At 33.6% G+C, this 27813-nt stretch overlaps 1 protein-coding gene across 8 annotated transcripts in view; it reads left to right on the top strand.

Moving 5' to 3' along the window:
• Positions 1-27813, top strand: part of CTNND2 (catenin delta 2) — a 1100293-nt gene that overhangs the window by 1026290 nt on the left and 46190 nt on the right. For all 8 annotated transcript variants that reach the window (XM_031952313.1, XM_031952441.1, XM_031952561.1 and 5 more), the window contains 2 exons: positions 5736-5946; positions 13629-13713. In XM_031952313.1, the coding sequence (XP_031808173.1) occupies positions 5736-5946; positions 13629-13713 (296 nt within the window). The remainder of the gene's footprint in view (positions 1-5735; positions 5947-13628; positions 13714-27813) is intronic.

Genomic DNA, 27813 nt, shown 5'->3' with positions numbered 1-27813 from the left:
AGCTCAGTGGAGTCTCCCTGCATCAGGTGTCTTCTATAAACTCTAATAAGTGGTGTCAGTGAAAAGAAATAGATTCCATTCTGGGGCTTTCAGCCAAGCCATTTGTACTACCCACTTCCTTGCCTATCGTAGACTGGATGAGACTCTTCAATCTCTCCCTTATTAGCAGTTTTGATATCAGCCTCTCCTGTCAGATGCAGTATGGCTAAAATAGACAAGCTAAGCAAAGACTTTGAATAAGGGGCAGAACCAAAAAAAGATAGTTCTGTCAGACCTGACTAGAGCAGCTCCTCCTCCTGGAGTTCTTCCTTTTCTTCATCCCATCCCTAAATATGACAGAGACAGATGGACAGAGAGAGACAAAGACAGATGGACAGGGACACAGACATAGGAGAGAGAGAGAGAGAGAAATAAACAGAGACACAGACATAGGAGAAAGAGAGAGAGAGAGAGAGAAACGAATAAACAGAGACACAGACATAGAGGAAAGAGAGACAGAGAAAGGAAAGGGAGAGAGAGAAAAAAAGAGTGTGAGAGAGAGATAGACATAGACATAGACGAGAGAAACAGAAAGAGAAGAGAGGAGAGACACAGAGAAGAGGGAGAGGAGAGGAGAGAGAGACACAAAGACAGAAATAGGGGGGAGGGAGGAAAAGAGAGAAAGTTGCGCATTAAGTAGTATAGGATGCTAACTCATTAGGTTTAAGATGTCAAGTTTCAAAACAGCTGTTTAGAAGCTAACAGAACATGACTGAGGAAAGAAAAACAGAGAAGTGACTTTGGCACTGCCCCAATTCCATTAAAAATCTTTTAAAAAAAAAAGCCAACATTGCCTGTAGGTTGTCATTTGCTCAATTCCATAACCAAATTGAAAGGACAGAATTAGAAGCTGCAGGTGGGAGGACATGACTGCAGCAAAGCTAGCTGAGCAGCAAAGAGTAAATCTGTGATCCTGATAGAAGCAATGGTCTTGATGCTAGCAGACTTAGCCTGATATGTTGAAAGGAGAAAGTCAGGATTACTAATATTGGATGTCTTAATAATACAACCAAAAGACCATTTAGCTCTTAGCTCACATGACCTTTGGCATGTACAATGACCTTATAATGCAAGCACTAGTGGGTATGAAACAATGTGTAAGTGAAAATAGTCTTGATGCTTAAAGTTCCTTTGTTTGGTGGTTCAGTAACTAATAACAATGATTGATAGTACTAGACAGGGAATCAAGAGATCAGGATTTCACTTCCTGTTCTGTATGCTCTCTTCATTTCTGTTTTCTCTTGTAAAATGAAACAAATGTTTCACCTCTATAAGTGTAGCTGTGATTTTTATCATGGAAAGTAGGTATATGACCACTTTTGATTCGCTTTTTTGTCTATTAAAACTGCAAGTACATGTTTTAACAGATGACAGAAAATAAGACTGAATTATAGAACTTGCTGAATACAAAATCAAAATATTCTAACACTAGAGTGATTACTTTTCTACTTAATATGCCTCAATGGCTCCTTATTGTTTACCAAATAAAATTCAAGCTCTTTAGCCTGATAACAAATGTGTTTCCTGTAACTTTACAACTTACTTACTTACTTCCACTTGGCTCAGCCAAGTTAAACAACTCATTTTTTCATTCTCTTTATCTGGAATGCCCTCACTCTCTCTTCATTTGTAGAAATTCTGTCCTTTAAAATCTAACCCAGATGTCACTCCCTTACTCAATAAATTCCAGTGGCTGCTTATAGTCTCCAGGAGCAAATATAAAGTGTTCTGTTTGGCATTCAAAGCCCTTCATAAGCTAACTTCTTCCTCTCTTCCAATCTCTTATACTTTATTTCCAAAAATATACTCTTTAGTCTAGTTATACCAACTCTTCTAGCAGCTCTAGGAATAAGGCAGACCACCTCTGGGCTCCAGAAATTTTCTCTGAATGTTCTCCATGTCTGAAAAGCTCTTTCTCCTCTTTCCTAGCTTCCTTCAAGTCCCAACTAAAATTCTTTCCTTTACCTGAAGCCTTCCCTAACCTTTCTTAATTTTATTGCCTTCCCTCTGTTAATTACTTCCATTTATCTTGTATGTGGTGTACTTTGTATAAATTTGTTTGCATGTTGACTCTCCCCTTATATTCTAAGTTTCTTAAAGGTAAGATGCAAAGGTGTCCTTTGTCTCTTTTTGTATCACCAGTGCTTAACACAGTGTCTGCCATATAGATGCTTAACTCATGTTGATTGATTGAGATGCCTCCTTCTTAAAGTCTTTATCTGATGATCTCACAGTTGGAAATAATCTCATATCACTCTTTTCACCTCTCTTATACATTTACCACATTCTAATATGTTTTATAGAATTAGTAAATATATCCTGTCTTCTCTACTATGTTGTAAGAGTCTTGAGAACAGGGAATCTCCTTATTGAAATGTAAATGCCTTGAGGTCATATATTTTCTTTACATTTTCAATGCCTAATATAGAACATGGCACCTGCTAGGTGTATACTTTTAAATGCTTTTTGATGGATGGATTCATTGATTTTTTTCATTTGTTTTACCCCAATACCTAGCCCAAGTACAGGAGAGGAACAAATAAAGTCAATAAATATGAATTGAATTAGCTTTGTTAAATGGTCAGTAATTCCCTGCATATTAATGACCAAGGAATACATATTACTTAATGGCCAGCCTGCCCTTTGTATTAATTTATGTTGGCTGTGCCTCTTAGATACCAGATACAGTCCTTTGTCAGGATTATACTTAGTCATTCCAGCTTACCAAAGAGTTTGTGTCTCTGGTACTTCCTTCAAGAATACAGTAGGACAAGATAGGACACATGTACAAGTAACTTAACATACTAGGGAACACTATTCTATTTTGTAGTGAACAAGTAAATACAATAAATATGAGAGGTGTTATAACAGTTCATAACTTGCAAAACCCTTCCACATTCTCCTTGAGCCTCATAATAATACTGTGAAGTCAGAAAGTATTATTATTCCCATTTTAATGAAGAAAAGACTGAATCTAAGAAATGTTAAATGACTTGTTCAAGCCTTGCCCTTCTGGAAAGTGGCAGAGTTATGTCCTGAAACTGGGTCCTGACTCCAGATCCAATGGACTTTCTACTGCTCTACCATATTGTTTTTTGAAATATAGGGAAATATTATTGTACAAGCCAACTGAAGTCTCAAGTCCTCCTCTTAATAATAATAATAATAGACCTGATCAAAACTGAACAGTGAAACTAATTTTTTTTAATATACTTGGCATTTCCTTTCTATTCCTGTGATTAGTTGTCATAAGAATCTATTTATGAGAAATAGGTTTAGCGAGTAAAGAACTGGTAAAGAGTTTTAATCCTATATCCAATACTTGGTGGCCATGTGAGCTTGGGCTTCAATTTCCTCATTTACTAAATAAGAGCTAGATGACATCTGAGATCTCTTCCATTTCTGGTTTTATGATTCCATCATTCTGTGTATTTTCTCTGAAAAGTTTTATAGAGACAATGAGGCCATTCAAGGGATAGAGAATTGGGCCTGGATTTAGAAAGATGCACATGCAAATTCTGCCTAGCAGAGTGACCTAAGGCAAGTCATAAACTCTGATTGCCTCAGTTTCTTTAATCTACAAAATGAGTATATTAATGAGCCCTACTTTCTTGGGTTATTGGGAAGATATAATGAGATAATAATTGTAAGGTGCTATAAACATGATGTCTGGTATATTTTAAGTGCTATATAAATGTTAACTATTACTATTATTACATAGTAATGAGACAATAATAAATTATTTCATTATATAATATATTATAAAATAGCATACTATTATTTCATAGGCCAAAATTATGAAGTAGATAAGAGCTCCTAGACTCCTCCATTACCTTTATCCAATGCCAGGAACCCAATAACATATTTTATACAGTTTATTGAGATTTATAACACATTCCTCACAAACATCCATGTCATTATTATCCTCATTTTTCAAATGAGAAAACAGGCTCTGGAGAGTTTAGGTGGTTTACCAATAATTGCATATCTAATCACTTGTCAGGTCTGTACCCAGAGTTTTTGATTCCAAATATCTTTTTAAAATATCATCACCCTGTCCTCTTTCCCCTTTTTTAAACAATGTTTTACTTGGCACTTTGATCCCTCTTTTGAAGAGCCTCCAGGCACTAAATTGAAGCCTACTTCTACTCTCTTTGCTATGTACTCCTTCCCATTATCATCTTTCCTTGCTAGGTAATTGGCAAAATAATCCAACAATATAATTCTACCTAGAATGTTAATGGCTAATGGATTAATGTTTCTGGTGATTTGGTAGTATTTTTATTAGAACAAGATCCGGCAATATTCTAAATTAAAGACATAACAAATATGGCTAATGAGAGAGGGGTTTTTGAGCATGGATATCTCTCAGGTCACTCCATGCCATTGGATACTTATTCTACCTTCGTGCCCCTCTGGCTGTGGTTAAGCAAATCCCTGCTTTATTTTATAATGCTAGCATGAATGTCACTTGGGAAATAGGAAGCACTCAAAAAACTGTCAGTCTCTTAGATCATTTTCCAAATATTTTTTAATGGCTTCTGGCATTAGCTCAAAACTTTTCATTCTCTCTCTACTACCTAGAGAATTAAGGTAACTTAAAAAAAAAACTGAAACCATAGGAATGGTTTTCTGAGAAGAACTGATCCTAGTTGTCAAATGAGGAAAGAGGAAAGAAGGGGACTAGGGCAAGAATGGGCAATCCGTGAGCCTATAGAATCATATTCTACTTATAAACTATGTATAGCCTTGTAGAGAAAAGAAAAATTATGATAAAGATGCATTAATGCCTCCATATAAAACACTATTGCATCCTTAGAAAAATGTAAAATAATATCATTAGTCTCACAAAGATATGTGAGAGACTTCTTGATTTGGTTAATTTTGCATCTCTTTCATTATGTTTCCATGGATTGAAGAATAAATAAATGTTTGTTGAATAGTTTTATTCATTAATGAGTCAGCTGTTAAAATGTTTAAAAATTTCATCCTTTTGTTGAAATCAATGATAAATTTTGACATAGTCTTCTTAGTCAAGTAAACCATTCTTGACATAATACAATAGTAGTTTTCAAATTGCATTCTTGGAAGCTTGAAGATTTCCATCAGTCATTAATCTAAAATAAAATTTGCAAAATGAAAGATTTGTGAAGCACTCAGCATCTGGTACATAACAGGTGTTCAATAAATGCTTATTCCCTTGCGTTCTCTGTGCCCACTAGAGTTCCTTGAAAGAAATTATATCTATAACATTTGTAACTGTCCACTTGTTTACCTTTGGCTTCAAGCTTAAAAATCCTTATTTTGTTCTAAAGGTCTCACTAGGCGATGCGTCACTTTTGTTTTATTTTGTTTTTCTTTTTCAATGATGGCCTTTTTGTAATTTCCCAGTTCCCTTTCTGCGTCTCTTTCAGAAAAAGTATAGAGGCATAAAATAAGAGGAACAAAATCAGTTTTAAAAAACTGGTATATACAAGTACATTTTACTCTCCTATGTGTTTTTTTCTTCTTTTGGAATTGTATCTCTGCCTTACATAAGATCAAAAATAATTCTAACAAATATATACCATGATGTGAAACTCAAAAAAATATTTTTGTCTTTTTGTGTTTCCTTGGGCTTGCTTCTCCGAACTTTAACCAACTAGCATCTTCCTTCTACTTCATCTCAACTGCTCCCCTCCTTTTATTTCCCAAAGGCAAGTATGCTATGAGAGACCTGGTCCATCGGCTTCCAGGAGGGAACAACAGCAACAATTCAGCCAGCAAGGCCATGTCTGATGACACAGTTACTGCCATCTGCTGTACTCTTCATGAAGTGATCACTAAGAATATGGAGAATGCCAAGGCCTTACGGGATGCTGGAGGCATTGAGAAGTTGGTTGGTATTTCCAAGAGTAAAGGAGACAAGTAAGTTATTAAGTTACTTCACACTTTTGGGATTTGTTAAAATAACTATTATTGGTCTCAAATAAGTATGCCTTGTCTTGGCTGTTTGAGATGCATTATTTAACCTCATTGTAAACATTTGCTTAATTAACTTTGCTAGTTAAAAGAAAGGAAACAAGAAAGACTTTCATTATTCATTCCCAATAATAAAGCAAAACTACTTAGTAATTAAGATTTGAAAAATGATTCATGTCTGTTTCATAAGGTTCTGGCCCCAAACAAGCCATCAGAAAGATTCTAGTAGGGAAACATTAACGGAATAGCTTATAGAATCAGAGCTATCAAATCGGGAGACATCCTCAAGTCCAGCCTCCGTATTTTACTGATGAAGAAATTGAGACCCAGATAGGTTAAGGGATGTGTACAGGTTTACAAATTTAGTATGTATTTAAAGCAAGATTTGACCAGGTTTGCCTGATTCCAAGATACTGTACTGGATAATATTCACAATATTATAATGCTTCTCAATGAGCTAACCTAGAAATGATATCAATATTGAAGCAATGCCTTGTTTGGTGGGGTTTTGTTTTGTTTTTTAATAGTAATAGATTCAATCCAGTCTAATCCAATATTGAATATACAATTCATAAAAGGAAAGACACTGCCCTGGAGGAGTTAACAACATAAAGGGGGAGACAACCCAAAACAGGTGGCAGGAAAGGAAAGGGGAGGACAGGATACCAGACAGGGCAGCAGATGCCAAGGGAAAGGAGTTGAGTCCAGTTGTTCCCTTCCATAAAGAAAGGCATTTGAGGAATTTGGTATTCTGCCTTGCCCTCCAGTCAGAGGAGAAAGTTAGCTGAGGAAGGTGATGTCAATCAAGGCACAAGTTAGCAGCATGATGGTGAGTTTGGAAGTGATCCTGAGAGGGCATCTTATTCCACAGAAATGAGAGTAGATGGGGAAGCAGATGCAAAGTTGTAAAAGAAAAGCATGAAATAATGATAATTAAGATCAAGTTTAAGGTATTAGCTTCATGTATTTTGATAATGGAATAAGCCATTGATTAAATGAATAAATGTTAGAACAAAGGATTATTATTTCAATGTTGTCTAATATTAATTAATAGGGCAATTAGGTTGTACCGACCTGGAATTATAAAGATCTCAGTTCAGACTTGGACTCAAACACTAAATGAGGTCACAAACAAATGAACATGACTGAACAACAACAATGTCAATTAAATTAGAACAGTCCATATAATAACTACAGTTTATGATTAGGCTTATATGGATATAATATTATGGCACACACTTCTATCCCACTGGGTGGGATGAAGAATAGAGGGAAAAAATCAAACAATCCCTATCATCAGGGAGGTTAGAGTCAATTTATTACATTCTAATTAATTGTCAAATTTAAGGAAACTTCCATTGATTTTTGTGGCTGAAACTAAGTGGCTGAAAGGAGTAAGATTTTACCATCAGAGGAAATAGTTCCATAATTTTCCTTCTTCCTAAAAAGTATCATTCAAAATTAGATACAAAATTAATTTTCCCTTCTTCCTTCTTTTTTCTTCTTACATTTTATCTTCTTTTTAATAAACTAAAGATTTTTGGATTTTTTGCTGTGGGATTCCTTGCTGCATTATAATTGCATTTAATGTTAGTGTAAATACTGTTGTGTGAGATTTTTTAAAATCTCTATTTAGGGACCTTGAGACCTTCAGGCATGGTCACTCATCAATCCAATATTATGATTCAATTTTTTTTCCTATTAAGTAGAGAAGCCCCATTAAGCCCTGATGTAATAATGCCACTGGGGAGATTGCTTGCTTAAGCTGCAGCTTTCAGTATCACATTTGGGATGAAATGGGCTTCAGTATCAGGAGAAAATCAGTTTTCTTCTCTGAATGACATCAGAAGCACTTAAAAAGTCTCAAGCCTAACTGTTTTGAGTGCTAAGAAGTCATCTCAGTGTGTTTCTCTCCTGCTTAAGCAGGAAAATCACAGTGAAACATATGCCCATAAAAACATGCTGACGTGTCTATACATATTCATAAGTAGAGAAATCAATATGCTTTCAGTGAGAGGTGTGTTGGAAGAGGCCTGGAAGCTCTGTTGTCTCTTTAGAGCTTGGATGTCTATGTTTAGTCTACTCTGTAATTTAAGAATCTCAAAATATTAATCAGAAAACCTGAAATAAGAGATCCATTTGCCTTTGAAGTTATCTTGACAATGAAATAAAATTATCTGGTGAAGTTAATCAAGATTATAAAACAGCATATGGACAATATTAAAAGAATGATATTCAGAGTCATCAATCTCAGTTTGAATCCAAGATTTCTTGTTTAAACTTGGGGATCAATGGAGGGAGGTACTCTACCTCCCTGGTCTTTAGTTTCCTCATCAGTAATCTAAGGGACTTGAATTATACTGACCTTTAAGGTTAACACTTCTAGTTCCAAATCCTACGGCTCAACTCTTTTTCTTGAGGAGGGTGGCAAAGCAATTGGGGTTAAGTGATTTGCCCAAGGTCACACAGCTAGTAAGTGTTAAGGGTCTGAGGCTGGATTTGAACTCACTTTCTCCTGACTCCAGAGTCTCCAGGTGTTCCACTGCACTACCTAGCTGCTCCATCTGGCTCAAATCCTAAATGATAATGTGAAAAGCTCTATCTCCTTTTGATAGCTGACATTTTGACAAGCTCAGATACTTTATTCAAGCTCTGTTATCCAGTAATAGAAGTTCAGTGGCGTTGCTGGAGATAGTCTGTATTTAGGATGAAGAGCAAGTGGAGAACTGAACCATAACATGACATGATACTGTTCAGTTCAATGCTACACTTGAATATGGGTTAGAAGACCATGCTAGAGAACATGCAAAATTTAAATAATATTTATATATAAACATATATTTTAAATATAAATAACTATATATTATATATAAATATAAGTATTTATATATATAAATAGATTATATATATAATATATAAATAAATTTAAATAAATAAGACATGCTCTTTGTTCTTATGAAATTTATAATCTAAAGGAGGCATATAAGCATATATACAAAGACAACTAAGGCAAAATAATGCTCTAGCATTTAAAGTCCTTCATAATTTGACTTCATTCTCTTTTCAGGCTGAATCCAAAATTCTTGCCCTCACTCACTTTCCAGCCAAATTGACCTATTTGCCCTTCATACATGGCATGCTGTTTCCCATTGCATAGACTATACATATGCCTAGAATGTTGTGTCTTAGAACTCGTTACTCCTTAAAGGTTCCATTTGAGTCACCTACTACAAAATACCTGCCCATATTCTCCCAGTTCTCCTCTCTTTATCCCCTTGAAATGATATACATTATATGTCTAAATCTGTCTACTTATCTTCTATTTATATGCTGTTTTCCTCCCAGGAGAGAGATAAGGGTATAATCCTTTTGAAAATAGGAGCTGCTTCAAGATAACTGTATAAATATGTATATACATATATTGGATTTAACATATATTTTAACATATTTAACATGTATTGGACTACCTGCCATTTAGGGAAGGGGGAAAAGGGAGGGGAAAATTTGGAAAAGAAGGTTTTGCAAGGGTCAGTGTCAAAAAATTACCCATGCATATGTTTTGTAAACAAAAAGCTTTAATAAAAAATAAGAAAAAATGAAAGTAGGAGCTGCTTTTATCTTTCCATTCCCTAGTACAGCACTTGACACATATTAGGTGATTAATAAATACCTTTTAAATTGTTTCAAATGCATACTAAGTGGATTAGGATGCTATAAATAGTATGCTGTGTGAAAATCAAACAAGCCAAGGTCAGAAAAGAGAAGATCAGGAAAGACTTCATAGAAGAGGTCATGTTCTCACTAATTAGCCAATCTTATCAATTCTTGAATTTATATTGCCTTTTTTGGGGGGCGAAAACAAATATTTATAATCCCAACATAATTTATGTTAACTTCTTCATCACTCATAGTACTTCAATATGTTCATTCTTTTCAGTGATCTGAAAAACTGAACCACAAGTTACCCTTTGTTTCTTTATCAGAATTTCTTACCCAATTGCATGCCTAAACTGCAGATGCTAATGTTTCATCATATCCTTTTAAGATATTTTATGTATGATAATAATTCTTTATTGAAAATGGAATTTCAGAATCAAGTACAGCTTGAAAATTGAGTTCAGCCTTGTAAATTTATAAAATGCTTATAAATCTATCCTACAAAATTTGTACTTGGAAAATTATTACCTGAAATGAAATTAGTTCTAATTTGATTCTTCCTTTAAAAGAATTGCAAAGCAATCATTTATAAAAAGTGTGTCAGAGTCTCCCATTTCATATATATTGGATTAAAATTATTATTATTCATTTGGCAATTCATTTATTGTTTCATTTACAAATATAAAAAAAGACTAAAAACATTAGCACTGAAAAATAAAGGCTCTATCCACACTACAACTAGCTGGGCTTATTAATTGTCATTGATTAGGGTGCTACAGGCCACCTTAACTTTTGAAGACAAATGATAGAGTTTAGAACTAAAAGGCTCTTTGCTTCTGGTAGACATCTCTAAATCAACCACAAAGCTACTGAGAACTACTAGGTTTTTTTTTTCCTTCAAATAAGTTAAGCTGCATTCATTTAGATCATCCAACCATCATGTCATTTCTGGCCACTAGCAGTCATCTTATAGTCACTATTTTGAGATCTTTATGCTTTTATTTATGATATTCATTTCACATCATTTTAAAAACTCATCATTGACATTCTGTCTTGTCCATCTGTTTCATAAATCCATTTGTATTTGCAGTTTTAACTGTCCCATAGGAAATAAATGTTGACTGTGTCACTGCAGCTTGCCATTAGGCAGAAATGCTATTCACAGTCTCATGATTATTGTCAGAAAAGAGTCCTGGATTGTGACTTCTATTATAATCACTTGTCATATTAAAAAGAATCAACACAAAGTAGTTGAAATACTTCAAAGAGAAGTTGCTATAGCATCAGTCTAATGTATCAAAAATAAAACCTAACAAGAAAGCAAAGTCATTTTAACCTCCAAAAGTTGTGATAATACTATGATTTATTGGCATTTAAATGGACAACCTTCAGTTTTAGTCATTACCTATTCATAGTCTCTTCCATTTTGTCATTGTCCATAAAAGAAATTATGCTGAAAAAAAAGGATTTTTTTCATACTAAATCTATTTCCATTCTAGTTCTTGCTACTTAAATATTTCTACAGATATAGCTGCAGTGATTTGCCTATTTTTAGTGATAAACAGCTAAGTAAGATAGGTAAATAACAATATAACTGTATTTTTGTTGACTATACAAACAATAAAATGTTGATAGTCAACACAGAAATATTAAATGAAATTATTTATATTGGTGAAAAGATGAAAAGCTATTCTTAAATCATAGTAATTCAATATTAAATATAAAGCATGCTGCTATAATAAGTTTCTATGCTATTACCAACATTTTCAGTGAAAAGCAATGTATAATTTAAATCACTATAACAGTATATCCATTCTTTATGCAAATATTTTGAGAACTCATAAGAACTAACATATATATGTATGTGTATACATATATATTTTTACATATATATGTTTATGACAGACAAGCAGGCAACAAGCATTTATTAAATGCTTATTAAGTGCGAGGCACTGTGCTAAGCATTAGAGATAACAAATACAAGCCCAAAAGAAAGAAAGAAAGCTAGTCCATGCACTTAATGAGTTTATAACCTAATAAAAGGCAACAACATATAAAAGAAATCTGAAAATCAGAGGACTGAGGGGAAAAGGAATGGAAGGAGAGGAGGGTGGCAATGTCTAGGAAAACAGAAACAATTCTAGTAGAGAATGAAGGAGACTCATTCTGAGCCCATCCCTAAAATGGAGACCCCCCTCCCAGAAGAAATACTCCAATGTAAAAAGTAAAAAGTTGTTCCAAGATACGAAGGCCCTGGGTACTAAGGAAATATAAGAATAAAAAGGCACCAGACATAATTCTTCTACTACAGAATCAGAAGCACAGAATACATGTCCGTGTGCATATACACATACATATATGTTCATGTGTAAGTACATGTGTCTGTGCAAAGCATATTTATATACCTATATTTGTACATATAGATAGACATAGATATAGATATGTGCTTTAGTATTGGAAAGATTGCTAGATTTTAAATCTAAGTTTATGGGTTCAAATTTTGGCTCTGTCATTTACTGCTTCTATAACTTTGGGCAAATCCCTTAATTTCTTCATCTCACTTTTCTTAACTATAAAAATCAAAGGTGGGAAGGAAATGGTGCTTAATAAATGGCTATTGATGGATTGGTTAGTACAGTTTGGTCTGGGTAACTTACTTCAAAGATGTCCATCTTTAAAACTATAATCCTATTGTCGGCTACTTCAAGGACCCATGATTTCATCAGTGTAATTATTTCTTGCACAAATGAAGATAAAACATCTAAGACTGGGCAGATAGCATCCCATACCTGATGTGGTCAACAAATAAATGGTACCCTGAAATCAGTCTGATGATGAGTCTCACCTAGATTGGTCCTTGATAATAGATGCACAGACTATATGATGGAGCCAATGATCAGGACTCCCTAGCTTAATAAAATGTTCAATCTTCACATTGTAGAGATGATCTATCAGTTGTTATATATCACTAATTATCTGCATGGGTAGAGTTTCTGCAGTTTCCTAACCATATTTGCATGTGCATGTGTACATATAAACACACATATGTGCATACCCAGAACTTCTTTTAAATGTGCTCACTATATAACCCCAGCAGAGTATATTCAATTTGAATTGTTTTATGACATATTAGGTTAAATTGTTATTAATGGCTACCACCTACATACCCACCGACACTTAAGTCTGTCAAAGGCTTATTTCCAAGTTTGCTCTGAACCCAAGCCTGATCTCTCAGCATGAGACATAGGATACGTTCCCATGTACACATTTCTCCAGCAAGCACTGGAAGGAGGAACCCTATCTTTAGTGATAGCCTGCTGCATCCAACCTCAAGGAGACAATAATGAACATACTTTTCTTCTTATTGAACCACTCCCAAAAAAAATCCACAACCTATTTTTGCAGTAGATTCATTTCTATAGACTTCTGTTGCAATGAGGATTAAATTTCTACTGTATTTCTGTATTTGTTGTATTTCTGTGTATTCTGCTAAATTTTCTTTATATTTTCAATTTCCCCCCAAAAAAAGGAAAAATTCTTTCCATTTACACTAGATCTCCTTGATCAGTCATTTCTAATGGCGAGACTTGATTTTTTCAGTGAAGAATACCACAACCTTTTCAGTTGTTCTTAAGATAGACTACTACAATGGGAAACAGTGAAGACCTGAGTTTGAGTCTTGGGCTATACTCTGTAAAAATACTGGGATCCTCACCAAAGTCCCTTTCCATTTAAATTTCAGTTTCCTCATCTTTAAGATGAGTATGATAATAGTAGGTACACTGCCTATTACACTGGGTTAAGGTGATATTACCTACAAAAATATATTTTTTAAACCCTAAACTAAGGTGAAAAGAGAAACAGAAAAATTGCTAAGATGTTTTTAAAATTTCGTGACAAATGATGTTGAAAAGTTCATGACTTGCCTCCAAGATTCATTGTCTTTTTTTGCTCTTTCCTTTCTGTATCAGACACTCTCCAAAAGTGGTAAAGGCAGCATCTCAGGTCCTAAACAGCATGTGGCAGTATAGAGATCTGAGGAGTCTCTACAAAAAGGTAAGGTTTCCTTGATTTTCCAGGTTGTTGAGGTACCTATTGTCTTCAAGACAAAATGAGGGGTGTTTAGGTATAAAATGGCTGGCACCTGTTGATCAGAGAGCATCCAGCCACTTACTGTCTAAAATATAGCCAAGCATCTGAAAGAAAGGGAGTCAAAATAAGTTTCACTAAGTCCATGAACTGGAGTTCATAAGCTTTATTCATGAGAGCCCTCAGTCCCTCTATCAGTCAATAAATTTACAAGGATTTATTAAGTGGCAAACACAGTAGCTCAGGGATATAACTGGTTTTACTTTTTTTATTCTAGCTCAGGGATATAATTGGTCTTACTTTTATACACTTTTCTAAAAAGCTTTATTATCTGATGTCTCAGGACATAGTATATTAGAAATGGCATATATAGAAGTGGCAAATTATATTGGGAATTGGGACAGGAGTAGGGAGAGTGACTGTGAGTAATCACACTGATGACTGCAGTGTATTTTTTTTTTTTTCAATTTTTCAACAAGGAGTCAGTAAAACTGCAGGAATTGTTTCAATTTTTGTCTTTTTGTCCCTAGCACCTAGCACAGTACATAGTAGCCATTTAGTGAATGCTTATTGATTGATTGAGCTGGATTTGAATCCTAAATCCAGGATTTACTAACGCTGTAGCCATAGGTTAGTTCTATGACCTCCCTGAGCCTCAGTTTCTTCATCATCTGTAAAATTGGGATGATACTTAAACTCCCTACCTTACAAGATTGTACAAGGTTATTAAGGGGACAGACAATATTTTGAAAACTTTAAAACACTATGTGGATGTGAATTACTGTTATTTAGGAAAAACAGGAGACCAATTTTTAAGTGACAAGAATTTAAGAAAAATAGGATTTTATGACTATTTTAGCATAAATTTAAGCTACTATACCTCAATAATCTTTCAGGACATCTCTGTATTAGAACATAAGTATGTCCATAATGATGATCCTAGACATCACTCCTCCCCCCTCAAAAAAGGTTAAATTACATCCTGTGTGTTCTGTTTATAGAGGAAGAAATATATAATACATTTTAAAAGGTTTTCATCCAAAATGATTAGAATAAAAATTTTGGCACTTCAAGATTAAAGTTTAGCAATTTTCAAGCATTCATGTTGAAAACTCTTTTCCTAAAATACTAGTTCAAAGAAATCTAATTATCTTATAACTTTATTTTTTAATATATCTAGTGTCCACTTTAATATGTTTTAAGAGGTTATCAAATAATTCTGAAGACAATTACAGATAAATATCTAGCAGTCTTATGTAAAGTCAGTCTCTCAAAGTGAATTTATAAAATCATTTATATGTGGTGATGAGTTGATATAATGAATTGTCTTAGTCCTATAGCAGGGTATATTTTCCATCAAGATACAAAGGGTGTAAGTAGAAGAATGTTGTGGATCTCCCTCAGTATCTGCCATTACTATACATATCCCTACAAATGTATCGCAACCCTTGTAATCTCTGTTGTCCTCAAGATGAAAAAAAATGACAAAAATCACCATCACTGGTTAGACTTTGATGCAATGTAGAAGCCCAACTGGACAGTGGGAATTGATGGCAAGCAGTAGACTAAAGCTTAGGAAACAATACCAGTTTTGCTGAAGAGAAAAATCATTCCTATTTTAGGCCAATGGGAATGAAAAAATTTAATAAGTTGCTTTAGCAAGTTATCCAATCTACTTTCAAATTTCCCCAAGGTTTCCTATTGCTTCTCTTAAGACATTCTAATAATTCTCAAATTTTAACCTATATATTTCTTTTTCTTAATATTATCTCTTTAACCCAACAAGAAGAAATTGGTTTAAATTGAAACAGGAGGGATTTAAATTAAATGTTTAGGAGAGCATTCTAGAGCATTAGATGCTGTAATATATTACTGAGCTTGTAAAATTCTCTTCCCTAGATATTTGGAGGTTAGCCTAGGTCCCCCATTTATTGAAGTAGTTTGGATGTAGTCATACTTAAAGACAAGGTAGATCTTCTCTTGCATGTTCTTTGAGGCAAGAATCATGTCTCTGCATTTCATTCCTTCAGCACTCAGCACACATTGAATGAGCATCTGATAATCTAGATACTATAGAACAGGTGCACCAAATATACAAAACATGAGCCTCATGCATCCCCACAACCCTGATAAGTACAATCTAAACCAGATTGCAATGTAATTGAGAAATACTTGACAAAATATTTTTAAATGAAATATAAATTATATTTTAAAACTAAATCTATATGTAGCCCAGAGATCCTTATGTGTGGTTTAGTGACCTCTATTTTTATTTGAATTTGACTTATTAAGTTTGACTTTATTTAACTATGGAAGTTAGAAAGATGGCTCTTAGCTTTTATGCTTAAAGAATCACTATGGTACAGTATAGTCAGAATTGAACTGTCTATAAAGTCAGAGATCTGGGCCCAAATTTCACTTCTGATTCTTGTAAACAGGCAATTCATTTTCTCCCTGGGCCCTTGATTTCTTCAACTGTAAAATGAGTGGATTGTTAATAGTTAATTGCAACTATTAATAGTTAATTGTCAAACATTTATTAAGCATTTACTCTGTGCTAAATTCTGGAAATACAAATTCAAGTTAAACAGAAAGATAATCCCAGGCCAAAGAAGTTTATAATCTAATGGGGGAAGATAACACATAAATGAAAGCTGAAAAATAAGGGGAGAGGAGAGAAGGGATCCAGTACAAGGGAAATGATAGAGAAGTCCAAAAGCAGTAAAACTGGTGGAAAATGGGGAGAAGGCCAGCATGCTTCCTTAAAGGAAAGCCTTGGACCCATGGCCCTCCCCTGTGATCACAAGGTCTAATCAGAGTACCAAGAATACAATGAGATGTGAGTGCCAAGGTAAAGCTGATTCAATCTTGCAAGATGAGATTTCCCAATGAGGGGTTTTCTGGGGCAGGAAAACAGGAAATTATGATGGAGAAATTCAAAAGCAGTAGGAAATAGGAAGAACCAAATGGCATCTAGAGTCTCTTTCATCTTAGAGGTCTCTGAGACTATTTTCTCTCAGACTAGAAGCTTATTTTCAACTTGAACTATTAAAATTCCCTTCTTTCTCTTAACTTCTAGACAGCAAATGAAATCTTTAATAGTTGTCTTTGTGTAGCACTTAATACAGTGCTACATTTAACTAAAGTCTTCAAAAGTATCTTTTAATGATGATGATCATGACGATGATGATGGCAGAGTATGAATATAAAAATAGACCTCAAGTTCCCATAGCACTTATGAAAGCTCTTTAGTCCTGCAATTGTTTTAACTGCAGTAGATAGATCTGAGTTATTTTTAACTTTCTGCATAAATATTCAATTGTATGGATTATGGGGAAGGTAAGAGAAGGGAGCTAGCATTTTTAAGTGCTTGTTATGTCTTAGACAATGCAAAGAGTTGTTTTCTCTTAAATATCTCATTTGATCCTCATAACAAGCCTATAATTTCCCCCTTTTGCAGAAGAGGAAAGTGAAGTAAATAGATGTTAAATGAACATCTACAGGTTGATATGGCTAATAAGTGAATGAGACAATATTTTTATTTACTGACTCCAGGTCTAACATTCCAGTCACTGTATCATCTAAATCAGGGCTTCTTAAATTCTTTCTACCAATAAATTTTTATTCAGTCCTGAATATATAAGTATATAAAATAGGTATAAAAATCAAGCATTTACTGATAATAAATCATAATTTCATAATCTCCTTATTTAGTTATGTAATCCTATATGTTGTCACAACAGTTTAAGAAACTTTGATTTAGATTTAGAGGTAGCAACTTCATAAATTATCACTTTGCAAAGCTTTGTATCTTTACTTAAATACCTTATTTCTTTCATTTCTTCCCTTATATCATCAGCCTTCTAGCTTGTTGAACTTTCCTTCACAATATCTAGCCCAACAGGGCTTTGTGTTTCTCTTAATGATGATGTGCTGAACAAGAACAGTCATCTTTACTAGAATGAAGTAGACTCTATTCTCCATGAGTGTGGGTTAGTTGTGTGTGGTTTAATATAATTTGTACTTGTGAGTAACTCAAAGGTAAACCAGATTAATTTGTTTCCAGAGGATAAATATATATCTAGGTCTTACTTTTTTTAAAAAACCAGACATAGAAGATAATTCAGAAGAGGGGAACCAATTAGATGAAAATGTTAGTAGCTAAGAAGGAATGGTAAAATTGGATCACTACAAATGAAATGAGGGGACAATAGAGAGAGAGAAAATTTATACCTTATTTGCTACTTAATGTCCTTCAATAAGTTTTTTTTTTTTTTTTCCCCGAATTCCCAAGTTAATATACCCAGAAAAAGATAACATACAAGAAACTCTGGCACCTTGCATATTAAAATGCTGTATATAAATTATTGACTCATTAACACTTTCCTAAAATTTTCAAAGCCAGTTTTGCAGTTGTAAAATGTATATAATAAGTATAACAGCTAAATTAAAAGGGAATGAAATCTTGAAAAAGTTACTTTTTCATCTTGTTACTACAAGTTTAGCCTTAAGGCTACATTTCCTTTGAAATGAGCATGATCCCCAACTGGGATTCATTTTAGGAAGACTGTTGAAGTTTTTGTTTGGTGTTTTTTTTTTTTTTTTTGAAATTCATATATACCCCTTTAATTATTCAATGAAATAAAAAATTGGCAACAGTGAATGACATTAAAATGAGTAAACTTAAGGATCAGTTGAGATCAGAAAAAACAAGTCTTTCTTTGGAAATTTACATTTAAATGTGTTTTCATCAAAAACTAGCATATGATATTTCTCATCAATATACTTATTATACAGCTATGCTAAGACAGCTTAAGCTTACACTGACCCTAAAAAGTAAGAGGGTAGAGATAAGGAAGAGAATCTGTAACTCAAAAGTTTTTAAAAACAAAGGTACAAAATGTACAAAAAAGACCAAATTTATCAAATTCAGTTTGATAATAGTGCTTTCACTTTAAGTAAACATTTATTAGGCACCTCTTCTGAACAAAGCATTGTGCCTTGATTCTTAGGATATAAATGATGAAAAAAATGGCCCGGTTTCCTTAAAGAACTTTGAAATTTGAAGGCATTTCCTTAGTACTAATAATTAGCATTTATATATAGCACCAGATTTCAAGTCTTGCCTCAGACATTTCCCCACTATAGAAACTGGGCAAATTACTCAACTTTTCTCAGCCTGAAATGGGAATAATAAGCTCTACCTCATAGGATTGTTGTGAGGATCAAATGAGGCAATATAAGTAAGCTCTTTGCAAGCCTTCAAGTGCTATAGACAAATGCTAATTATTAGTATGTGAATCTGATAAATTTGATACAGCCAAAGTCTTTGCATAGAATGTTATAACATATAGCCATGCTTTCTACATGATAGTAGATTGATCCTTTAAAATCACAACACAGAACAATAGACTTCATCATTTTATTTTTTAATTTTTATTTATTTGATATTTTCCCTAGTTACATTTAAAACAAATTTTTGTACATTTGTTTTTAAAAATTTATGAGTTCCAGATTCTCTTCCTTCTCCCCACAACCAACTCCCATTAAGAAACCACATGTGAAATTATACAAAATATTTCCAAAAATCATATTATGGAAAAAAATATAGATCTCCTTTCCTAAATTAAAAAAATAATCAAGAAAAATAAAGGGGAGAGGGAGAGAGGGAGAGAGAAGTTTCCATATTCCTTCCTTCCAGTTTCCCCCTCCTACTTTAATGCAGGATAATCCCTTTTTGGACCAATTCTGATGAAAATAAGGTTCACTCACTTAGCCTCTTCTCTTCCTTTTCTCTCCACTGTAAAAGCTTTTTCTTGCAAGTTTTATGGCAGATAATTTATACCATTCCACATCTCCCTTTCCCTTTCTCCCAATACATTCCTCTCTCATCCCTTAGTTTCGTTTTTTAAAAGATATTATCCTACTGTTTGGACATGTATACTTATTTTGTATTTAATTTATATTTTAACATATTTAACATGTATTGGTCAACCTGCCATCTGGGGGAGGGGGTGGGGAGGAGGGGAAAAATTGGAACAAAAGGTTTGGCAATTGTCAATGCTGTAAAATTACCCATGCATATAACTTGTAAATAAAAAGCTATAATAATAATTAAAAGATATCCTTTTATACTCAACTCCCACCTGTGCCTTATGTCTATATATATTCCTTCTAATTGCTGTAATAATGAGAAAGTTCTAATGAGTTATAAGTATCATCTTCTCATGTAGGAATGTAAAGAAATAAACCTAATTAAGTCCCTTATAATAGCATTTTCCTGATTATCTCCTGATGCTTTTCCTGAGTTCCAGTTTTGATTTTCTATTCAGCTCTGTCTTTTCATCACAAATGCTTAAAAATCCCTTATTTTATAAATCTCCATTGTAAAATGTATATAATAAATTTCCATTTTTTCCCCTGAAGGATTATATGTGGTTTTGCAGGGCAGGTGATTCTTGGTTGTAATCCCAGCTTTATTATTCTCCAGAATATCATATTCCAAAGTCTTCCAGTACTTTAATGTAGCTTCCACAATCTTGTGTTATCCTGACTGTGGCTCTACTACATGGGAATTGTTTATTTCTGAATATTTACAGTATTTTCTCCTTGACCTGGAAGTTTCAGAATATGGCTATAATCTGGGAGTTTTCATTTTGGGAAATGATCAGTGGATTCTTTCAATTTCTATTTTTCCCCTCTGGTTCTAGAATATCAGGACCGTTTTCCTTGATAATTTCTTGAAAGATGATGTCTAGGTTCTTTTTTTTTTATCATGACTTTCAGGTAGACTAATAATTTTAAAATTATCTATCCTGGATCTATTTTCTAGGAGAGTTGTTTTTTCCAATGAGATATTTCATGTTTTTTTTTTTTTTCAATTTTTTCATTCTTTTTTGGTTTTGCTTTATTGTATCTTAATTTCTCATAATTTCATTACCTTCCATTTGCTCAATTCTAATTTTTAAGGAATTATTTTCCTCAGTGAGCTTTTGGATCTCCTTTCCTATTTGGTTAATTTTGCTTTTTAAGGCATTCTCCTCATTCATTAGCTTTTTATATTTCCTTTTGTACCACTCAATTCTTTTCTTAATTTCTCTGCTATCTTTTTTAGTTGATTTTCAAAATCCTTTTGGAGATTTTCCATAACTCAAGACCAATTTTTATTTTTCTTGGGGGCTTTGGATGTAGGAGTACTGACACAAATTAGTCTCCACTCCTCAATATTTCACACTCCAGAATTCTATTTAGTTAATGTAATCTATTTAACACCTATGCTTCATAAAGTAATATCTTTCTCCCCTCCCTCTTACTGACCTTTTGAATTTTAAAGATTATAATCATTCTCAAATTTGATGGCAAATTCTTCAGGTTGCTACTCTAAAAGTGTCAATTAATTATTTACTTAATTAGCATTTATTAAGTACTTAGTATATGCTAGGATCAATGAGATAACTCATCCTTTACTTTAATAGATAAGAAAACTGAGACCCATATAAGTTTAATAACTTGTTCCTATAAGGAACACTGACGTAGGTAAAGGATAAGGGGGAAGGGGGGGGGGACTGAGATTCAGATCTGTTGGTTTACAGTTCAGTATTATATCCATCACATCATGCCATCTTCAATTGTTAGAAAGGTACTACCAAATATATGTCCTTTCTGCTTCAGTAAATTGATAAGACTCATTTATAGCTGATTTGAAAAATATCTCACTTTAGTTAGGAGAAAGCTGGTCTTGGAGTCAGGAAGTCCTGGATTCATTTTCCCTAGCTTGGTAACTCTAGTAACTCATTTAAATACTTGGTGTTTTAGGCAACTCTCTAAGACCATACACTGGTAGAAGGTATTTTCTCATCTGGCATTTTGTTATATCAATGAAATTACATATTTAATTCTCATACACATCCACATTAGTTACTCAATTTTTAAAAAATTCTCTTATTTTGTCATTCTTTTTTTTCCTTTCTTTTTTTGAGAGTAGAATTGCTGCAGGAAAATTTCTTCTATTAATGAAGATCCACACCTTCTTTGAATTTATAGAATTTCTAACAAACAGAGATGATAATGCAAAGATAAACTTTGTACCCTATACTGATAAGAGAAATTAACAAACATGGTTTTAACAAAGCTTTAAAAAAAAAAAAAGATTGGTGGATAGTTAGAAATGTGAATAGAGACATTTTTGAGGAAAGATATTAGGTTTTCTGATAAAATTAGCTTTTACTTCCCCCATCTCACTCCACAATATTTCTCTTACCATAACATCATTCTGATTTATTTATTCATTAAACTTCTACCTTCCTTTTTTATAATATTGCCTGTGAAGACTGGGTTCTTAGAAGTCATCTTTGATTTAATGATATAGAAAACTGAAAGGTTTCCCTTAGTGCCAAGTATATTTGCCACTTCATGGCATATGTTCTTCATATACCATGCTATATATACACTTATATATATATACTGGGCTAATTGAATAATTCTTCATGAACACACTTCTTAATTTTGAAATTTCAGTATTCTGCATTTCTTACAATGTTTTATTTACAAGGTAACCATCTAGAATATGAGTGTCTTTATAATTGAATAAAAATATTTGACCATGATTTGGTACCAGTTGTCCAAAATCACATCACAATGACTGTATTCAGTACTTTATATTAAAAATGTTTTTGTACTGAAATACAAATTATATATTCAAATAGGTGACTACTTGAAGAGTAAGGGAAATTAATTATTAGAGACAATTTCATTCTTCTTCCCATATTGAACCTATATCATCCAAGTTACTCATGGTAACAATGGAAAATAAAGTCCAATCTTTTTTGTTGTGATACTAGAGCTACCTGTCAGTGGCTGCTGGAGGTCTAACTCAGACCTATAGGAAGGAATCTCTTTATGTGAGAGGTTGATAATGACACAAGGAGATTGAGAGGCAATTGTATTCTCTGACTTCTCTCCTCTTGCCTCCAATTTATTTCATTCCCAATCCACAAAGAACATCTGGGAAGGCTGCTTTGCAACTCCTTCAAGTTTATGATTCACAGCTGTGGAGACTCTCAGAGAATTGACCTGTCCCTTCACCTAGGCATGGTCCTTAACACTTTGTTACTTTTTGTCAAAGTTTCTTAAACTATCCCCATATGAGGTTGCATAACTGAATGTGGGAGTTACAAAATTATGATTTAATATCAGTAAATGTTTGATTTATATGCCTGTTTGATTACTTATATACCTGGTCATGTAAAAAAATTTTCAGGCAAAAAGGGGTTGCAAATGAAAAAATTTTAAGAAGACTTATTCTATATCATGGTTCAATCACTTACTTATTTTCTAGCTCTAGAATCATGTACTTGATATGAATTTCAAATCATTGGGTCTAAGTTCAAATTTCATTTTTCCCATTTAATATCTGTAAGACCTTAAGAAAATCATAACTTTTATGAGCTTCAGTTTTCTCATTTGTAAAATTAAGCAGGTTAGATTAGATGACTTCTAAGATCCCTTCTAGTTCTGTTGATTTTTAATCTGATTCAGTCCAGTAAATCTTGACATTCCCGTGGAAGTCTGAGGCTTCAGAAAATCTTGATATTCCTAAATGAGGGTGAAATTTCAGGAACCGGTGTTCAAGAAAAATCTATTTCTCTGTCCATGAAGCTGAATCATGTGGCTCCATTTTCCCCACGTAGGACAGGACATTTCTTAAGTCAAATGGGTGAGGTCACTTGCAGTAACTATGTGCCTCTACCCCAACATTTCAATTAGTATCTCCTGGTAGAAGTTATATAAGTGCTTTTTTCCCCTTCCTCTACACTTTGGGCTCTGGGTTCTATTGTATACTCAGATTTCTCTGGGAAAAAAAAAAAAGTTCCACAGCCAGATCACCTCCTCATTATGAGCCTAACTATAAGGAGTGGATCCTAACTATAAGGATTACAATAAGGTAACCAACTTGTTTCCAAACATGGAGGCTTAATTGTTCATCCTCAAAGAAGTGTAAATAGGTGAAAAAATATTCAGAAGACATCCTCATTCTTCTCAAGGAAACTGAGTATTCAGTCTCCACCAATTAACCTTTTCATTCAAAATATACAGTAATTGGAATAAAAGAGCACTAGACATCTGGGAAGGTTTCAGAAAAATCTCCAGTGAAATGGCACCTGAGCAGAGCTTTCAAGAAGCCATGGTTCTAAAATGCAGTGGTAATAAGGAAATAACCTTCTCACTTTCATAGGGCTTACAGCCTGTGAAAAGACATATATGAGAGCAATACCATGCCATATTTGGGAAATAGCAGTAAGGCCAGTTTGGTGTGAATATAGAGTTCATGAAAGAGAGTAACATGGAATAAACATAGAAAGAAGTGGGAGCAGTTTGAAAGATGGAAGCATTTGAAAGGAAATATAATGATTTTTGGACATGAATGGTTAAATATTAAAAGAAGGTGAAATCTGTAGTCAGGAAGACCTGTTTTAATAGCTTCTTCTCTGAATCTCAGTTTCCTCATATATAAAATGGGAACAATAGAAGCACCAACTTCACAGGATTATCATGAAAATAAAAATGAAATGATGTATACAAAGTACTTTGTTAACTTCGAATTGTTAAGTAAATACTGGCAATTAGCTCCTCTGAACTTCAATTTCTCTTTCTTGAATATGGGAATGGTAACTGTAACAATTTCAGAGTAATGATAATAATAAAATAATAGCCAGTATTTACTTAACAATCCTGTGTCCTGCTGTGAGGCTCAAAAAAGATTATGTACTCCTACTATCTCCAAAAATGAGTTATTTTCTCAATGAATCCATATACATACTTGCCACCTTTTAAAAAGAATGAAGTCATATTTCTTTGGATGGAGACAGTATATTTTCTGATACCATTTTTATGAGAGAAATAGAAAGTAAAACTAATCTTTAAATGCCTTTCATTTTATTGTTTGGGAAGATAGACTATTTGGTTGCATAGAACTTTCAGCAAATGAATAATGAACTCGAGAAAGTCAGGAGTCATGCCCTTCATGCCTTGTCTCACTCAGTGCTCGCTTTTCTCATAGCTATTTTATTCATTGCATTAGATCTTGCCATCATTGCACTCACAAAACAGGAAATCAATAATTAATTATGGATAGGTAAAGTGATGCCTGACTGATTTCCCTAAGTCTCCTGAACCATACTCTACAAAGTTATTGGGCACAGTTATCTTGCAGTTTTTCACTCCAGCAGATTTTAGGAGCCTGGCCATTCTTGATAAATCAGCTGTTAGTCCTGTAGCTCTTCCAGCCTGAAATCAGGACCTTATATTTAAAATCTCTCCAGTGATTGGTTACATCTTTCCCATCCAATTGACAAGAAAATAACACTAGGAAAAGAATGTTGAATTTGAAAGAACTATAAAGATAATTTGAAGCATTTTAAATGGAAACATACAGCATAGTCGAGCGTCTAGGTCTGGATCTTGAAGCTTTGTAGTAATCACTTTAGAAAGGAAAGGGAGAAATGCTTTCATACTTCTTTTGGCATGTTGACATTTTGAGAATTAATAGACCTTGCTTTCAGAGCATCGAAGATAGTGAGGGAAAAGCAGTAAATCCCATATGAAAATAAATTAAACTCCTGAATTTGGAGATGTCATTTTTATCAAAGAAATTGCCTACATTGTACTTACTAATCCATATTCAGTGTTGGCAATTCTTTACCAGTAAATTATGGGAAGACCTACAAGTCTTACTTTTCTTTTCCTGAGCACAAAACCTTTGGGATGAGATTCTAACACAATCTGTAATCAAATTTCTTTGGGATTTAAATTTTAAAGGTCTTTTTAAAATAATAATAGTGATAACTTGCACTTATACCTATTTAATACTAAATTTCTATGCAAGATGGAAAGCCTTAAATAGGATTAACCTTTATTAATATTAACTTTTATAATTACGTCACATAACAATCTGGCCATTTAGTATTTGATAACTTTATTGACAAATAAAATCTTTCCTTCAGGAGTCCTCCTGACCTCTTAGAGACAATTCTTAGACACTCACTTCACGTCATGATGTCTATCCACATACAAAGGCAACAAGAAGGGTGCAGAAGCAAAAATCAATTGTGCAAAAGTGGAAATCAATGCACATGACAGCTTCTAAAACATGAAGTGACTATGGCCAATAAGTTATAAACACCACTGGGATGTGTCAGAAAGTTCAAGGAAATCCAATTGTGAGGTAGCAAAGCACAAAGCTTCTTTTATGCCTTTTTTTCCTAATAGGTATTCTTCTCCCAATCATTCTTTACCCAAACTTGCAGAAACACCACACCTAAGTCAGGCAAAGAGAAAGCTTTGAAGGAGCACAAATAATGACTGATATTTATATAGCACTTCACAGCCCTTATCTCATCTGATCCTTTTGACAACCCAGTGAATAAGTGTGATTATTCTTATTCCCATTTAGAATGAGAGGGAAATAAGACAGTAAATATTTATATAATACTGACTGTGTGCCAGGCAAGATTACAGTTATCTCATTTGGTTCTCACAACAACCTTGGGAGGCAGGTGTTATTATCTGCATTTTATAGTTGAGGAAACTGAGGCAGCATTTTAGTGACTTGCTCTCATAGCCACTGAGTATCTGAGTCTGAATTTGAATTCAGGCCTTCCTGACTCTAGATCCAGCACTCTATCTACTGAACCAAGAGCTGCCAGTTACTAGGAGAACAAGGATGTATGTATGATGCAGAACAAAGAAATCAACATTCAGAGAACTAAAAACAGAGTCATGTGTTTTATTTGTCTCAGAGAGCAGGTAAGTGTCCAAGACAGGATTGGAATACACATTATCTCATTCTAGAATCCTGGTTCTAGAACAACCTGAGTAAGAAATTTAAACTTGTTATGTCCAAAATTCTCTATGAATGAATAGAAGATATTCAGGTCAGTAAATAAATATTCATGAATGCTATATTACTTTACTTGGGACAATGGGAGCAGGAAGAAAAGAAGGTTGTCAGTTTATCAGTTATCTGATTTTTAATTAAATGATCTTTCTTTTTTTTTCTTTTATTAGTTTGTTCATTTAAATAGTATTTTATTTTTCTAAATACATGCAAAGATAGTTTTCAAAAACTTATCTGAAATTTTAGGTGTCATATACTTTCAAGTTTACAAATAGCGTTATATACAATTATCTAATGTAAGTCTCATAATAACCCTCTGAGATAGGCTCTACCAACAGACATTCTGATTTAACAGATGTAGAAACTGAGGTTGGATTCAAAGAGGTATATAGGACATGTTCATGGTCTCACAACCATGACCTTAAATCCACTACTGTAGCTACTGTAAGATATTCCCGTAGCAGCCAATTCAATTTGTTATGGTTTCTTACATGCTTACAAGTATTATCTCTTTCATTCCACATTTTGATTCCTTCACCTTGCTTTAAAAAAAAATGAGTACCTATTTAACAGTAAATAAGCTTAGAATTTTAAAATTCCTTTTAAAATTATGAACTTGACAAACCGACAGATATGAGCATTCCCACACTGAAAGCATAACAGAAAAAGAAATTATATGTGAAACTGTGAATCTCTTTTCTGAGACTTGGGTTTTTAAAAATTTTTTATTAAATTTAACTTGATAATGACAATACTGACCTCCTTGACTCTGACCCTTTCATATCTTCCTTCTCATCTGTATTTGATGTTTTATAGATGCTCTTTAATTTTTCTTTTTTCAAATTACTATCAATTCCCATCATTATCTTCATATACACATTTTAACACACATCTCCCCCAAAAGAAAAGCCCTACCTCATAACAAATAAGACTAGTCAAGCAAAGCAAATAAATACATTGGAGTGTTTGTAAATGCATTCTTATTCTGCCTCTCTACTAAGAATTGGAGAAGATACTTTAGCATCAATCTTTTGCAGTCATGACTAGCCACTGCACTGATCAGGTTTTAAATCTTCTGGTCTTAAAAGTGTTACATAGAGCATTGAGAGGGTTACCTATGGCCACTTAACTGATATATATTAAGAACAAGACTTGAACCTGGCTTTTACTGA

Source organism: Sarcophilus harrisii, chromosome 1, assembly GCF_902635505.1.
Source record: "Sarcophilus harrisii chromosome 1, mSarHar1.11, whole genome shotgun sequence".
Lineage (NCBI taxonomy): Eukaryota > Metazoa > Chordata > Mammalia > Dasyuromorphia > Dasyuridae > Sarcophilus > Sarcophilus harrisii.
Note: the sequence above shows the minus strand (reverse complement) of the source record. Positions and strands in the feature narration are given on the sequence as shown.